The sequence below is a fragment of the Cololabis saira genome, chromosome 10, assembly GCF_033807715.1.
Source record: "Cololabis saira isolate AMF1-May2022 chromosome 10, fColSai1.1, whole genome shotgun sequence".
Classification (NCBI taxonomy): Eukaryota; Metazoa; Chordata; class Actinopteri; order Beloniformes; family Belonidae; genus Cololabis; species Cololabis saira.
The window spans coordinates 16,691,392-16,708,889 of NC_084596.1; the positions used below are offsets into that span (position 1 = coordinate 16,691,392).

Here is a 17,498-nt window from a genome sequence, read left to right on the forward strand (position 1 = left end):
CATTTTTACAGATATTTACACAAAGTCTACGCTTTTTTTTTGGCAGAAATGCCTTCTCTCTCGTTATATCCATCCATCTCTGATTTGTTTTTCTGAGTTTGTTCCCGTTGTCGCCACTAACCTCGCGAGAACTGCCACCCAGGCTACAGCAGGGGGGAAGTTATCGCGAGGGTAGTGGAAAATCAGTTTGCCATTTAAAAATTATATTTTAAAATGGGAAATTTACGGGAGGACGTCGGGAAAGAGGGGCTTAAAATATGATGGTTTCCGGACAAAACGGGAGACTTGACAGGTATGGGTGAGTCCCGGTGTCTGAATGCAGCATCTGACTCTGTCCTCCTCCTCCTCCTCCTCCTCTCCTCTCAGGGTGTTACTGGACAGAGCGTGCACGGACTACGACAACGTCTTCCACGGACTGGACCCAGAAATGCTCGACCTGCCACCTCCCGCTTCTCCTCCTCCTTCAGCTACTTCACGCTCGCCGGCCACTGACAAGTTTGCCAGTACCTCAGAAACAAATACCTCGGACAGAAGTTCCTCTTCCTTCCACTCCTCCGTTTCCCCTTCCTCCCCCTCCTCCACGGACCTCAGTCAGATACTGTTGAATATAAAGTCATGCCGATGGAGGCACTTTAGACCACGGACACTACCACTACACGAGCTGGACAATGCCCACCCTCTGTTCAGGAGGTTGAGCCGAGGCCTGAAGCGCCCGCTCGCTTCGGCCGGGGGGCAGCCGTTTGGATCTCAGCGCCCGGCCAGGGTTATCCCTGCACCCACGCCCACTGCTGGTGAGTCAATCAATCAATCAATCAAATTTTATTTATATAGCACCTTTCATCCAGGTACATGAAATACAAGGTGCTTTGATATTTTGATTGAAAAATAAGCATAATAAATAAAAACTGGGAGACCAAAAAATAAAAAACTGGGAGACCAATGCACCCTGACATACAATATAGAATATATAAAATTTATAAAAAGATAAAAGTTCAAGGATTAAGGCTAAAAAATAATCAGTCCACAACAATAAAAAAAATAAATAAATAATAAAAACATTATAAGAGATAGATAAATAAATAAAACAGATACCTTAAAAAATGTTAAACAGAATAAAACTATAAAAATGAGTGGCTCGGCTGCCGTCGTGGCTACGCACTCTCTCAGGCTAGCTGGTGTAATTACTGGTTCTGACTTTGAGCTTTTAACATTTTAGTTAACACTTTAAAAGAACAGGCGACGCATCTAAAACTAGCATGATGTGCCTTTAGGCTACGCTTGTTTAATGGGTCAGTTTTGTCACTTGAGAATTACATTTAACACTGATGAGGGTAGTGCAGCTCATTCAGATTACGAAACTTAGAAGGAAAAAGAGCCACATAGTTTGATATAGAATCTAACTATCTACAATTAAGCAGAGTCAAAAATAGTGTTTGTATACATGACACTATGATTGTGTTGACGGCAAAATGTAGACGCAAAAGCTCTCTATAATAACATTGAAGTTAACATCCCCCTCAATTGACCATTCGTGATGCATCTGTTATTAAAATTCAGGTCCAGGCCTGATTTATTTCGCCTCATCCAATCCACAAGGTGTCAATTAAAACTGGATTGAATAAATAAATTCATGAGATGCTGAACAGCGTAGCATTCAAACTAAAGGTAACGAGATCAAGACGACCAGTTCCTGACTGCCGTCAAAGTAATACCACCTAGGACCAGTGGCAATCTGTGTTTTTGACGGTTTGAAAAACAGCTTATTGATTTCTCTTCTGTGAAAAACTGATCTTGTGTAGTTGTATGGACGGACTGAAAGAGACAAATATAATGAACAAACCAAAACGCCTGTGTGTTGGACACATTAGCGATTCTGCAAACACAATTGACGCTGTGCAGTGGGTATTAATGTGATTAAATGAGACGGCGTCAGATTGGAAGACATGGGCATCAAGCTGTTCCAGATACAGACCGTGCCAGGGGACGAGCTGTGACTTTGAGATGTACAGAAAGTGACGAGGAGTCTTGGAGCGCGTGTAGCAGAGAACATGGGAGTAAAGTAAATCAATAAATCATTGAAACACAAGGTCGCTTAATGCCTGGAAATGTGGGAATAGACTTCACAATCAATACACAGCCTGTGTAGAAAGACTTGAGACTATTAAATATAAACACGGGGGGAAACGTGCACTAGAAGCCAGGACCTTTACTAAAATGTATTATTAAAAGGTTCTGTACGCTAGGGCTGGGTATCGATTCAAATGTCAAGAATCGATTCGATTCCGATTCTTAATATTCAGAATCGATTATCATGATTCGATCCGATTCGATATTGATTTGGCTTAGTGTTATTTAAAATGTTTTTTGAGCTGTTGCCTGAATTATATGATTGTAAAATAACTAGTGAAATAATAATTTCACAATAATTATTGTGAAATAACTAAGAAATAACTCAAACAGGCCTTTCAATATCCATTTAAAGTGCAAAAAAGAAAGACATTGCAACAGTTCATGCAGTAAACAAATCATTTTAGCTTATCTAATTTATTGTGTCACTAGCTGGCATTTTTCAGAAGTGTCATGACAAACTCTGTGTCCGAATACTGGAATTAAAGTTCACCTGGCGAAAATGATGAGAAAAAAAAAATTAAAAAAAATCGATCTTTAGACGTAAGAAAAGATTTTTAGGAATTAATATGAGAATCGATTTAGAATCGGAAAATCGATTTTTTTCAACACAGGTCTACTGTACGCTCAAATATATTAGAAACAAGGGAGGAGTTCATCTAGATGTTGCAAATTGATGCTATTTGTTGCAAAAAAGTTCTATATTTAATGATTTATGGTGAGCTGAAGATGATTTACAAATTCAAATGACATATTTGAATAACTCACCATGATGACAAACGAAGCATCCCACTGCATTTCTGTAGAAAGTATTTAGTTTACGTAAAGTGTGCTATTTCAGTCGTGTGTGTGTGTGTGTGTGTGTGTGTGTGTGTGTGTGTGTTTTGTACAAGCTTGTAAAACGACCTTTGTCATCCTCAGCTTTCACAACTGAACAGTACCAGCAGCATCAGGAGCAGCTGGCCCTGATGCACAAACAGCAGCTGGAGCAAATCCAGCTGCAACAGCAAGCCAACAGCACTGCCAACAGCACACAGGTCAGTACCCGGCCCAGGAAGCCCGCAGCCAACGGATTCATGCGTCTGGGTGCTGTTAAAAGCATCCTCACCCCCCACCTGCTCGTTCTTCCTCCACAGAGCCTCGCAAACACGTTGGACCAGGCCAGTGCTCAGTTCGCCGCCTCGGCCGTCATCTCCACCGACCAACTTCTGGTCCTAAAAACCAAGGATGAGCTGGCCCAGGGAGGCGGAATCAATGGCGTCCTCCCCCCCTCAGGTACGACGGCTCTGCATGCAACCGTCCGTGTGGCAGCGACGCCTCATTGTCTGTGTTAAAGGCCCTTTTTAACAGGAATGTTCTCAAATAAAAACATTTTCTGGCATAAAATATTTCTCTAGATTTCTGTTTACAAACAATTTCAGTGCATGACAATTATACTTGAACACAAGCGGCGCTGGGAGCACTTTGAAAACGAATAGACGCAAAGTCAAATCTCTTGAATTCAAGTGTTTTAATTTCAACTCTCTGCAAATGAACAATGTAGGTAATTACTGTTCTACTGTGCACGATGAAAACAAATCGCAGCAAAGCTGCCCCTCAAACGACTGCTGAAATACCGGTCAAAAGGGTTTTGCAGATAACAAAAGTAGCAAATGAAGACACTTTCACTTGATGTATTTTTAAAAATGAAGCTGCTGCGAAAGTCTGTCTGACAGATAAAAGTGCTACATCGATGGGTTAGATTTTGTGGATGTTTTTTAAAGTCGCACACATACTTTGCAAGTGTGTCTGAGAGAATAAACCAGTCATGAATGATGGCCTTCCTTGCATGAATTAATATTTTGTACATGCTAAAAGTTTTAATATGGTTTCTGTGGCTCTGTGGAAGCATCTTCAGCAGCTGTTGCCTGGTTACGGTTCAGGTTTTAATACTTTCAGGTATTTCAGTGTAACGGTGTCGTGTGCATAGTGTATTTTTTTCCAAATACGTTTCATAATTTGAACTTCAAATCTCCAAATCCCTCCCCCTCCACCTTCACCCCCCCATCACCATGACTACCCGCCCTCCTTTAACCCTTCAGGTGTATATAAGGGCTTGCACCTCTCGAGCACAACATCCCCATTCCCAGCTGCCCCGGCTCCTCCAACCACTACCCCGGCGTCTGCCCTGCTCCACCCGTGCACCACCAGCTCTGCTACCAGTAACAACAACGGCACCGCCCACCCTGCCAACACCACTACCACTAACAGCGCCACCACTCAGGTCCTGCTGGGAAACAACAGCCTTCGTCTGGGCGTTCCCGCCGCGAAGCGCATCCACGCGCCCCGGACGCTGGGCACCACTATGTCAACATCCGCCTTAAAGCTCGCCCACGCAGCAACCGCCAACTGTCAGAAACCCAAGGTCGCCACGGCCTCAGCGTCTCCGCTGGACATGGTGCCCAGGTGAGGAAAAACGCCGGCTTTACTCGAAGTAACCAGATAAGTTTGTTTTGGAGAAACTCGTGACCTTGAAGTTAAAGAGTCTCATCAAAGATCGTGATTGAAAATTCATCAAGATTCAGCGAACCTTGAGACAAATTAAACTAGCAGCAATTAGGGCTTTTCGATTAATTGATTTTAAATCGTAATCGCGATTATGTAATTAGAACGATGTTAAAACGTGAAACTCGTAAAATCGATTTTTCACCTTTTTTTTTTTTTTTTTAAATTGGAAATATAACTTAATGTATGTTTGCAAGGGCTGATTTGCTGATTTTTTTTTTTTTCAGAGATAAAACTTTATATTTTATTATATTTTTTAAAACTTTTTTTCAACTTATTTTACAGAGTTTTGCACTTTATTCATTCATTTTGGGGCAAATGTTCAATAAAAAAGCAGCATATTTGAAATCATTTCTTTGCCTTTTGTCAATTCACAAAATAATCGTAATCGAAAATCGGATTTTGAGAGAAAAAAATCGAGATTTTATTTTTGGGCAAAATCGAACAGCCCTAGCAGCAATGTATTTAGCCCTGCCGTCACAAATGCAACCTGAAAAAGTTCTGAAACTCGTGATGTGGAGAGGGTCAGTATTTTCAGATTCATGGACATGTCTGTCTCCGAGGACAGCAATTTGCTCTAAGATCATTTTTCTTGCTGGGAAAAAAAAACTTGGCATCGTCTCATGACATCCTGGTGTTTTATTGTTTTAGTTTTTTCAAAAGCTGCTGTGTGGCTGAAATAAAAGGGAGAAAATATTTGTCATTAAATCACCTTAGAACATCATAAAGGCACACCTGTCCCGTTTTTGATCAAGTTTGTGACTCGCGGCGGGCAGACAGCCGGCTTGAGGATTGATCTCACCTGTTTGTTGTGCTGCCTTCTGGTAAAATTAGTTCTGAGAAAATGTGTTTGGTGGAGATAAAGATCAGGAAGCTGGGTTATTCTACTCGGATCAAGGTCTGCTGTCCGTTTCCCCCCCAGACTTGTATTACCCGGAGAAAGGGGCAATGGAATTGGTAATAACTTCATATAAAACGTGTTCAGCTTTGCCGTTCACAATTTGGCAACCTGGACTTTGAAAATTCATCTGGAAACCGAGTTTTCTGGAGCACTTAATCTTTGATTTCTCCATCTGACACTTAAAACACGAAGTAAACATGAGATGCATGTGCTGAGGAACTGAGCTGTACTGACCCTCAGAAGATGGATTAGTGGATAGATGGGGTGTTGCTCTGCTGTTGGTCTCCAGCTCATCAGTATCCAGAGATTTTTAAGGCGTGGCCAGCGGGGCTATTGATCAGTATATTATGGCACTTTTCCACTAGCACCTACTCGGCTCGACTCGGCCTGGTTTCTTTTACATAACAAATCAGTGGCGCTGTTGAAAAGTCCGTTATGAAGTGACAGAGCTCCTGGTAGATCTGGTCGTTCCTTATCGCCCGTCTAGATCCCTTTTTAATTCTCTCCTCGGCCACCAGGTTTATGAACATCTGCACCTCAGAGTTGGATCACGAAACTGCCATTGCCTGTCAAATAAAATTAACAAGAAGCCGCCGTCATAGTCGCTCTTTCACTGATGTCACATCCTGACTCAGACGTCTGACTCCAACCCCCCCAACCAATCGGTGGCCTGTAGTGTGATGATGTCAGATACAGCCGACTCACCCACTTAGAACCTCGGCAGAATAGTTACAGAAAAAGTATCTACTCGGCACGTTAGACCCCTAGTGGGAAAGCGGCGAGGCGAGTAGGTACTAGTGGAAAAGTGCCATTAGAGATGATGTCTTGTCATTACCGGGGCAGGATCTAGAAGAATCACATACAACATGCATGTATTAATGTCCGTGAGAACATATCCATCCCCAATAAAAACCCTTTAACTTTAGTAGTTTTTTTCCCCCCAATTTTTAAAAAAAGGGTAAACCTGCTACACCAGAAATAATATCAATACCATTAACATTCAAAGCATTTTGTTTGGTTTGAGTGATCTCCACAAAATATTATCACAAGTATCAGAAGTGGTAATTTGTAAAAAATAAACACATATGTGGGCAATAACTTCATCGTGAGGCATTTAAAAAGTTCTGCTTCAGAAACCTCATGTTGTATATAAAGAAATGTCCTGCTGCCGAATTCTAACGGTGTTTGTTTGTTTGCTTTCAGGGAGAATCACGAACAAGAGAAGCAAGCACTGAACAGTCTATCAGAGAACACAGTGGCCATGGAGGTCACGTAGCCTCTGGTCACAGCTCGAGGGAAACGTGACTTTTCTTTTCATTTAAAGTTTTCTTTTTTCTTTTTCTTTTTTTAATTTTTCTTTGGTGCTATGCATCATTCGTAAGTCGTGAATGCAGGTGGTGGATGAATGAGCATGGCAAGTCTAGGTTTCCATGGCAACTGTTTTGGGACTTAATTGCAATGCTCGTCTCGTACTTCTTTCTCCCCACCCCCCCTCTCTGCCCCCCCACCCCCCGCCCTATTTGTTACTGTTAATAAGAGATTGTCTGTAAATTCTTAATATGGCAATTATATGTACAGTACTGCATATTTGTAATATCCCACCCCCCACCCCCCCCAAAACCCCCTATTCTTGTATATAACATTACTTGAATACAGAATTGTTCATTTGTGATGTTTTGCACTCGATATGAAAAAAATTAAAAAGAAAAACAACAAACTGCAACTGGTGCGAGTATGAGGAGTGAAAGTTGTACCACAGAGAAACGTGTCATCAGGTGCATGGTGCAGAGGTGCAGAACCTGCTGATGGATCTATTTATTGTGCCGTGTTTACAGGTCCCTTTCCCCCTCCTCTACGTCCATGTCTTTTATATCCCACGCCTTTCTTTTTTGTTTATTATAAAAGCCTCTCGCCAGTTCCTCATGCTGTAGTTGGTTATTTTGATTGGCTTTTTTTTTTTTTTTTTGTATTTTTGTTTTTGGGATATCAGACATGGGCTTTCACCCGTTTTTTATTTGTTGGGTGTCCTTTCCCCATGTGTCATCATGTTAAATCCTCAGACGGACAGAGATTCAGGCGCAGGACACTAGAAGATCACAGCTGGGGCTCAGACTGTAGGCATCAGTTCAGTGGCTTGAACGGTCTCCACAAAGCTCTTCCATTCATATTATTCCAAGTAACAAAACAATGGGGATGAAGACTTTTCCAGAAGACTTTGCTGCTTCTGTAGTATTTAAGCACTATATCTTTTATTTTTTTCCTTCCCAGTTGATTGCTGCTTTTTTTTTTTTTTTTTTTTTTTTTATTAAATAAATTTCCAGCTTCTGGTTTGCACCAGAAAGCCTCATTTGCTATTTTTTTTAATTTATCCAAAAAGTAATCCCCAATTTTTTTTAATAAATATTTTTGTATTTCCTTTTTTTATGTCCTCCATTAATGACTTTGTTCTTTTGTTACTTGTTGATCTAAAACATTTTAAAAAAGGAAAAACTAAGGGAGTTTTAAAAAGGAAAAAAAAATGCAGTAACTGACATTTATCATTCCAGCATCTATATAATGAAGAAAATGTGTATGAATTGAATTAAAAAAGAAAAAAAAAACGGACAAAAAAAAAAGTTTTCTCTTTTTAAAAACTCCTGAAGGCTGAAAGGCCATGAACCACATGTTATCGGGTGCCTTCATTTGGGAAAAAAATAAAAACCTAAGAAAAAAAAAATGGCTCTCTTCTGTGAAGAGTTTGGTACTGAACAAGGCTACTTGTAGTTTCTCTCTGTCTGTACCACAGTCCCTATGCCCGTTTCAATGGCCCACTTTCATTCATGACTAATTTTGTTTTCTTTTTTTTGTAGTCCCACCACACACATGAAAAAAGAAATCCTGAAATGTCACAAAATGAAATAAAAATCCAGGGCATTATGTGTTTCGATCAGCATGTCTCGTTTTTGTCTCGGCCCTCAGTGTGTCCTGTGGTGGACACGAGCACGGTGGACATGAGCCACCATCTCCAGAAAAAAAATCACCGCTGTGATCCGCTTGTGCAGTTTTGTTTCATGCATGTTTGCAAACTGACATGTTTGGATAACAGCAGTTATCTGAGATTTAACACATCACCCTAAATTTCCTTCGATTAATAAAGTATTCTGTATATCTATTATCCAAACTCATTAAAAATGATAAAATGTTTTTGTATACGGTAATATGCTCTGAAAAATGTAAATATGCACTCAGATATGGGAGGAAGTGGTCAGGAAAATATTGAGCATGATTTTGTTTTGCAGTTTAAACACTTAAATATTTACAAAAGAGAAAGAAATGTAAGGGACGAACATTTGGATCAAACTTAATGTATTTGAAATGCTAAAAGCGCTTTTTAAAAGTGGTTTCTGGGTCAGGGGTCAAATGTGCGGCGGAGGCTGCACCGGTCTGCCGTGGTGACGGAGCTGAGCCGGTTCACATCACACCCTCAACTCTGGCTGCGAGCTTTTCCCCTGTAGGGTGTCCAGGCTTCCCTCAGACGTGTTGAGATGCTCGGGTTCCAGGAGGGTTCAGACTAGAGGAGCCAGGTGAGGGGACTCTGGCCTCTGACGTCCCAGCAGGAGGAGACCCAGGACAGACTCTGCCGGCCTGGGAACGCCTCGGGAACCTCCACGTGGATGAAGCGGTCCGGGAGAGAGGAGTCCCCATGACCCGACCCGTATGAGCAGAAGATGGAAAGATATTTAAATACTACTAGAAAGTGATGAACACAAGTTCTACAGTTAATTTTATTTGTTTAAAGCTTGTAATCTATTTTTAGAAAAGCCAGGCGTTACAGAAGTAGTATAAAACTCCTCCGTTCTTTCTTTAGAGATGAGAACTAATCCACGTCTGTAAAACAGCCCTCAATAATGATTTTCAATCCATCTTTGATTCATTTCTGTTTTCTATGGAGTGATGTTGCTGCAACTGGGTATCTCATTCTAGGAAAGGCTGCAAGAGCGTTTCGCATACATGAAAGTGAATAAAACATTTTTTCCAGGGTAAGGTTAGAAATACTCCAAATGTTGAATCCGAAGGAGTACTTTCTGACACCGAACATGTTGAGGTCTAATAATTCTCCAGAGCTTCTGTGCCAGTAAAATTGGTGGTGTTTGGGTGGACGGGTTCAAAGTCCCTAGCATTGACGCACTGGTCCCTTTGGTTTGATTTTAGAGGGTCTGTTTTTTTTCCTAACAGAACACAGGTGAAGCACACCTACAGCGATGAAGGTCTGCATCGAAGGTTTTCAAGGAAGCATTAGAGTTCACAGGCAAGTTTTCTCTTGGGGTTCAGTCAAAAACATAAAACGTCCATAATCTGGTTCTTGAACCAGTTGGGAAATGGAAAGATGGTGGTAGGACATGGTGAGGATGCACAGACGATTCCTTGTGGTTTTTGTGACTTACACATTTGGAAAATGAACCCCCAACTAAGGAGCTAATCGTCCATCTGGACCAGCGCCGGTAGAGTCTCCACGGCCTCTCACAGGTCACGTTTAGCTCATGTATGGTCAACTGGGCCGGCTGGCTGGTTACAGCTCCACTTAGCCCTGACCAGGGTCTTCAGTAGTGAAGCTGCAGGTTCTTAAACGACCATCTTTAGTATTGATTATTGTTAGTAACACAAGGGAAAGAAAAAAAACCACAAAGTAAATATCACTGGTTAGTCTCCCATGTCCTCTCTCGTAGTGTTGCTGTTTCAGCGACGTGGAAACGGTGGAAGGTTGTCTTTTCCTTCATAAACAATGGATAGAGATAAAGTATTGAATTAGTATTTAACCGAATTAGAGAAACTCAGATGTTTGTGTTATTTCTTGACCCCTAGTCTAAGACATGGCCTCAAAAGAGAGAGAAAAAGAAAATGTAGTTGTTTTCCTTCATCTGTTCACATCCCTTTTTCGACCGGTTGAGACTCAGTATTGAACTCTGTTTCTTGGAGGTTTTGAATTTGATAGAAAGCTGAGGAAGACATGAATTTGTTCTCGCCTCTCTGCCTCTGGAAAAGAAAAGAGACGCCAACGCCAGGGTCGTTATGCTTCCCGTGAATGTAGTTGGGAGGGCGCTTGAATGTAAATCTGCCGCGAAGAGGAGCAGAGGAAGTCGAAAGGAGCTGCAGAGTCCAACTCTCTGACATCGCTTTTGCTGTTTGTCTGAATTGATATTCAGATTCTGTAATTGATTGTTTTAGACGGGCGGAGGGAGAAGAAAAAGTGCCATTTCTTGTGTGATGCAAGTTCTGTTGGGCAATAAACTTGGTCAGATCAGTAAATACTGCTGAAGTCTCTGTGTTTGGTTTAAACGCAGGAGCTCCAAAGAAATAAATGAGAAGCCGAGTCAACAATAGTTGCAGCGTTTGTGTCGATCTCATCAATTACATGCGGATGGGGAAAAACAGGGAAAGATGCAATTAAATTAAGAGGTTTGTTTAGGTTTCACAACACAACAATCCAGGTCTTAAAATATGGTAAATATGTGGGAGAACGAAACAGACTATTCCATAAATAACTTCTAGCGGCAGTAACTTGAAGAAAAGGACTAAGGAGGCGTTCTGGGCCCTCTCCTCTTTACATTATGTCAGATTAAGGTGGCTTTAATCCAGTCTCCTCTTCAGCCGTCAGACAGATGGCCTCACATTTTCATTAATAATACTCGACTGCAATGCAGCCCCGCATCACCACTCGTCCACCGCCGTGCTTCACAACTGGTATTCGCTGCATTCGACTTTCTTCTTTTAGTCTTACAGAATATCTTGTGTTTTTTTTGGAAGCAGTTTTACAAACGGTTGCCGTGCTGTGGTGTACTTTTTTCAACTGGAAACCAAACAAGTCTTTGTTGAGTTATTTTTAATCCTGCATCCATAACTGCGGCCGGTGCCGTCTGAGATGAAGCTCTTGACGTCCTCTTGTTTCTTGGTGTGGAGCCCATGAAACATACTGGGTTTGTATGTTTAACTCAACTGAAAACAACTTCCTTGTTCTATGTTTAGATGCATATTTAAATATCTTGTTTGGTCCAAAGATATGAATTAGTGTAGCTTGAAGTTTTTCTGATGCAAAATTTACTCGGCCACTTACGCATTAGATTAAAGGCCTTAATTGTGGTTTTGTTTCTCCAACATCTTGAGAAAATGACACGAAACACCCATGAGCCATTAGAAAGCATCACGTCGGGTGTCAGAAAACTAAAGAACGGCCGTCGGTCTTAATTTCCACGTCACATCTAAGTTTGTCAACTTAGATGTGAAAATGTAACTGGGAGAGTGCAGCTACGGTTTGTAAGAACGTGACAAAAGACTCCAGGTGACCTTGTGAAGCGTTGCCGAGCGTGGGACTGCAAACACAAAGCCGCCTCACTGATGAGATGTGTGGGAAGCTTTGGATTGCTGTTACTATGGCAGCAGCACCTTTTAGATGCTGCACGGACAGCTGTTCGCTAGAGTTTCACCTTTGTGTTGGCCTTATTTCATCGTGTGGCTCAGGGAGTATTGAGTTACCAAACACTGAGACTGTTTTTGATCAGGCGGAAAGCTCAAACCAACATCCAAGGAAAAGACCACCAACAAACAAAAAAAGACTATTTGTTATCCCTGAGTGTTCAGTAAATTTTAAAACAGTCTCTAAGAACCAGCTGGTTCTCTGAATAATAGGTTGATTGTCATCTAAAACATTCGTCCCAGCCTCAGGTGAAACGTGCATTTGAGAGGTTCAACCTCCTGATTTTATTGTAGATTATTGACTTTGTCCTTGTGTTCATGTGTCCCAATTGGAGAAATTCATCCCTACCAGATGCCTGAATAATTGTGACGACCCCTCTATGAGGAGGAGCAGTGACTCAACTCTATGTTCCTGCTGGAGAGTCCAACTATACTGTGGAAAAAAAGATGATTTCACCCGCTTGTTTTCATAATCTCTCTCTTGACATCCCTGCAGAACCAGACCCAGAAAGAGTTCAGGTCGGATCTCCACAGCCTGATCCCAACCGGAGCGCTTTAACCTCAAATCAGTCAACCCAAGCTCCACTAAAATGATTAAAGCTCTATATTTGATGGAAAATAGTGCAGACACACCTGAGAACTGATGTTGCGCTCATTTTAGATTTATTGTCGGCACAAACATCTCAAAAGTTGGGACAAACCCAGGTTTACTCTGAGACCTATGGCACTATTTCACATCCCATTTTTGCTTGACAGCAGTTTGACATCTCTTTCTTGGGGACTTTAGAGTCAGATCAGGTGTTTTCAGTGGCTCAAAACAGGTTTAGCATCTGCAGTCTGGCCCTTGTCTCACATACAGAATCTGTTTGGCATTGCCTTGATGAATTGAGCAAACGTTGGCCTTTAAAGAAAGAAAAAAGAAAGAAAGAAAAGTCTGAATGGTTGCATATGTTACTCTAAAACCTGCCTTACTTAGACCTGCCTCTCCTGGGCAGCTTTCTGACACTAAAAGTGCATAATTACAGCAAGTGGGACCTATTTTGATTGGTCACACAAGATATTGATTGATCGAAACCTTTATTGTCCCCTCTGGGGAAAATCAGTTGGCAAACAGCTCATGACATTCAAAAAGAGGAAGACAAACAGAAAAACAGAGCTAGAAAAACAGAAACCAGCGCAGAGTCAGATGTTTATTAATCCACAGCTGAACGTAATCCCCAACAAGTACATTATTGTTGCTTGTATAACATTTGACAAAACCTGAAGTGACAGGTGAGACGTTCACAGGATCACACGGGCATGTTGAGAGATGCCAGTATTTGTGAACTATGAAAGATGTATTTTTTCAGTTCATACCATTTAACATGTTTTGTGGTAAGTCTGTTAAAGTATCAGCACTATTTTGTCATTAATGAACTCTTAGTTTTGCTTCTCTGCAGTGTTTCGTCTCTCGCCGGATGAACTTGTAGTTCTTAAATGAGTTTAGTTGCAGTAGTCGGTGCTTTAAGCAAGGTTAAGACGATCAAAGACGAGGAGAACCGGACACAAAGATGCTCTCGCAGCACAGCCTCATTATCTGTACGTTGACTTCATTCCCCGGCCGCAGTCCTATCTTCATCTGCAGTCCTGGCTCTCAGTCAGCAGCGAGAGGCTAATGAACAGCAGAGTATTCAGCTGAGACACTGTGGACTGACAGCCTCATTACAGTTGATGAGTCAGAGGGCAAATAAGGTTGATGGAGGTTTTCTGCAGAGGCCTGATCACTGTGTGCAAATGCCTCTGTCTTTGTGCTTTGATCAGACTGTGAAGTATCCATCACCATCCACCTGTCCTCCAATGATGCTGAATTACATGGAGAGAGAGGTTTGCAGGCTTCAGACTGTCTTGAATTAAATTAGTTATTGTATTCCTCAACTTTTGGTTTAATTAGTGAATCAAATTAGCATTGTTAATATGCTGCAGCACTATAGTTGGTAACTTGGACTAATCTCAGAGTGAAACCATATTGTTACCCTAGATGTGACGATGTCTGGCTGTGGTCATCAAGTCATCATTATAAACTATTTTTCCACTTCACCATAGTTCTGGATCTATTCATATCCCACTTACACTTCTACTTCTCCAGCTCATAATCATCTTGTCATAAAGACATTCGGCTCCATCTTTGACAACATGCTGGAGATTCCTGTGTAAAAAGGTGGATATTAATCGGACTGTCCTGTTAGGTTTAATGACTCCATCCCATTTTGGTACGTAGAAAAGTGGGACGGTGTGTAAAGTACAAAAATTACATTGAATTTGACTTTTTTTTTTATTCTTCAAAGAAGTGATGAAAACGAGACATTTCACATTTGGTCTCATCAACTTTATTTGTTAATATACATTTGTTTTTACATTTCAGGCCCCTTTAACGATCTGAAAAAAAATTGAGAGAGGGTCAAGTTAAGAATAGCAATGATTCCTTTTTCTAAAGAAAGGTAGAAAGGGGAGAATGACCCGCTCTGAGTAAAAGCACAGGTTACCTTCTTGTATCCCTGCTATGCAGATGACGCTCTACTCTACCCATCTTTCTTGCCAGGTGACCCCATGGTCATGGCAACAATCTGTCTGTGACGCATCAACATACATTCAACTAAACCTCATCCCACCCTGTCAGTCCATCCAGCATGATATCAGTCCAACTCTCATATCTCCCCAAGAAAAGTTGAGCGCAGCCCTGGTGTCATCACTGATGACCAGTGGTTGATTGTGGCTCACCCTTCTCATGTTACCTACCATTAGGGTTGCCACCCGTCCCGTAAAATACGGAATTGTCCTTTATTTGAGAAAAAAATGTTGCGTCCCGTATTGAACTAATACGGGACATGGTTTGTACCGTATTTTCATTAACTTTTACACCATATTCTAGTTGAATTATTGAAATAAATTGACTTTTACACCATATTCTAGTTGAATTATTGAAATAAATTAACTTTTACACCATATTCTAGTTGAATTATTGAAATAAGTTAACTTTTACACCATATTCTAGTTGAATTATTGAAATAAATTAACTTTTACACCATATTCTAGTTGAATTATTGAAATAAATTAACCTTTACACCATATTCTAGTTGAATTATTGAAATAAATTAACTTTTACACCATATTCTAGTTGAATTATTGAAATAAATTAACTTTTACACCATATTCTAGTTGAAATATTGAAATAAGTTAACTTTTACACCATATGTTAGTTGAATTATTGAAATAAATTGACTTTTACACCATATTTTAGTTGAATTATTGAAATAAGTTAACTTTTACACCATATTCTAGTTGAATTATTGAAATAAATTAACTTTTACACCATATTCTAGTTGAATTATTGAAATAAATTAACTTTTACACCATATTCTTCACCTGTAGGCTATATTATACATCTGGGCTGATGTGGACATACAGAGCATATAGGAGGCTATTTCAGTTGCTAGTATGGTTGTCTGTCTGTACAGTCATGCAGGTTCAATGCTATTAAAGCACTTTAAACTTTAAATCAAAGCATTTAGTTTTTTCATATAAAATAAACACATTTTTATTCAGTTTAGAAGTTTTGGGGCTTTTTTTTTGGCTCCTGCGCTGCTGAAATCAGGGCGTCCCTTATTTCTATTTCTGAAAGGTGGCAACCCTACCTACCATCCAGCTACTAATAAAGGCTGTGTTTATCCCTCGCCTGGACTCCTGCGATGCTCTTCTAGCAGGTCTCCAGAGTTGTCCTGGCTCGGCCTTAGCACGCTCAGTTTTGCCACGATAGGGAGGAAACCAACTTGTGAGGTGGTAATGGAGTCAAAACCTGCTCCCAAACCTCCCACTCGGTGAAAACGAGGGTTAACGTTCGATGATGCAGCTCTTTCAAAAGTCAGACTGGTGTGAGGACGTTGAATCCTACAAACAACCATGTTCAATTCAATTCAATTTTATTCATATAGCGTCTAATACAACAAAAGTTGTCTCTAGGCGCTTTCCAGAGAGCCAGAACATGACCCCTGTTGTTGTCATCAGTATTTTGTATGTAAGTGGAACACTGAGGACTTCAGATAATGCATTGCATTCCCACGGGGAGGAGAAAAAAAAGCCACCATGAAGAAAATGAGTTTAAATGATACTTAAACGTGGCACAGTTCATATTATAGATGTGAAGAGCTTCAAACGTAGCAGCCAAAGCCTGAAAAAGGGATGAAGTTGAAAGTGAAGGGATGAAAAATAGGCTGTGTTGAAATAATGTGGTGTCAGACCTTTTCGGTCCTTTAAAAGCACCAGAATACATGATTTTCTATCATATTCAAATGTACTGTTTGTTTTTTTTTAAAAAGGAAGAAAGATGAACGCTGTCACGGACCACAATCCAGTTATGAGGGGATTTCTTTTTTGTCGTAAAGTCTGCAGAAACCATCGTAAGAGCGTCTGAGCACTGAGGGGATGCTTATTTCAGAGTTGCCCACGTGCTCCGTCTCTGCAGACCTCGTATCGCCCCGAGCCGTCAAAGAGGAGCATGAGGACATGGGGGTGGGGGGATCAGCGGCTACGTGATTCTGTGTCACGTCTGGGGGAGATTCTTCAGTGTAAACTTGTTCATTCCAGGTGTGAAAAATGAAACAAAGCCGAGACTGTGCGACTGAGATAAGTGTGTTATGGATGTATGGACTTCCTCCAGCTGTGTGTGCTGGGAACATAACGTATGAGGACATAATAAACTACCACCTGGCCCTTACAAGGTCTTCAAATTGGATAAATTAAACCTCAAAGGAACAACAATGCAGGACATACGCCATTGACTCAATACTTATTTCTCAAAATAGAAGCTTTGCAAGAAAAACTGAGATTAATAAACAAAACAAAAAATCCTGATTAAGGAGATGTTTGAGCCACTTCTCTGCTGTGATTTCCAAGTCTTTCAGCGTTGCTGTCTTTGGAATAATGTTATTAAATATTTAAGATTCTGGTCTGATCTCTGGCTAAGTCACTGCCCAGCATTGATGCAATTTCTGTGCTACTTTAGCCATCAACGTATGATCTCTATCATACTAGAAGGCCCAATGCTGCTAAAATGTTCCTGCAGATGAGGTTTTTCCAGCAGGACGTGAAGGAAAATGTATTTTAACAAGCACAAGCTCTTCCTGCAGTGAAACCTGCTCTTGGAAAGCATTGATCCACCCATTTCTGGGTAAAAATCTCCAACTCCTTAGAGCTATCTATCCTAAAGCACTTCCAGAATCTGCAGATCTAAACTTTAGACATCTGAACATCTTCGGATCCACAACAAACGGGCAAAAAAGATCCTCTCGACTCATGTTCTCACTCAGGTTTAATTTTAGAAACTTCTCTTTAAAGGAGCATGAGGCTCCTTTTAAGAAATGAGACTCTCTAGCGCCACCCTTCGCCACGACGGGCGTCGGGGGTACTGCAGCCAACAGTGAAGCCGGCACGGGAGAACGGG

At 41.0% G+C, this 17,498-nt stretch overlaps 1 protein-coding gene across 2 annotated transcripts in view; it reads left to right on the forward strand.

The window, feature by feature from the left end:
- LOC133452486 (enhancer of polycomb homolog 1-like) overlaps positions 1 to 8,492 on the forward strand; it is a 34,007-nt gene extending 25,515 nt beyond the window's left edge. For both annotated transcript variants that reach the window (XM_061731831.1, XM_061731830.1), the window contains 5 exons: positions 367 to 791; positions 3,049 to 3,164; positions 3,264 to 3,402; positions 4,209 to 4,572; positions 6,776 to 8,492. In XM_061731831.1, the coding sequence (XP_061587815.1) occupies positions 367 to 791; positions 3,049 to 3,164; positions 3,264 to 3,402; positions 4,209 to 4,572; positions 6,776 to 6,848 (1,117 nt within the window). In that variant the 3' untranslated portion in view covers positions 6,849 to 8,492. The remainder of the gene's footprint in view (positions 1 to 366; positions 792 to 3,048; positions 3,165 to 3,263; positions 3,403 to 4,208; positions 4,573 to 6,775) is intronic.
- The last annotated feature ends 9,006 nt before the right edge of the window (positions 8,493 to 17,498 follow it).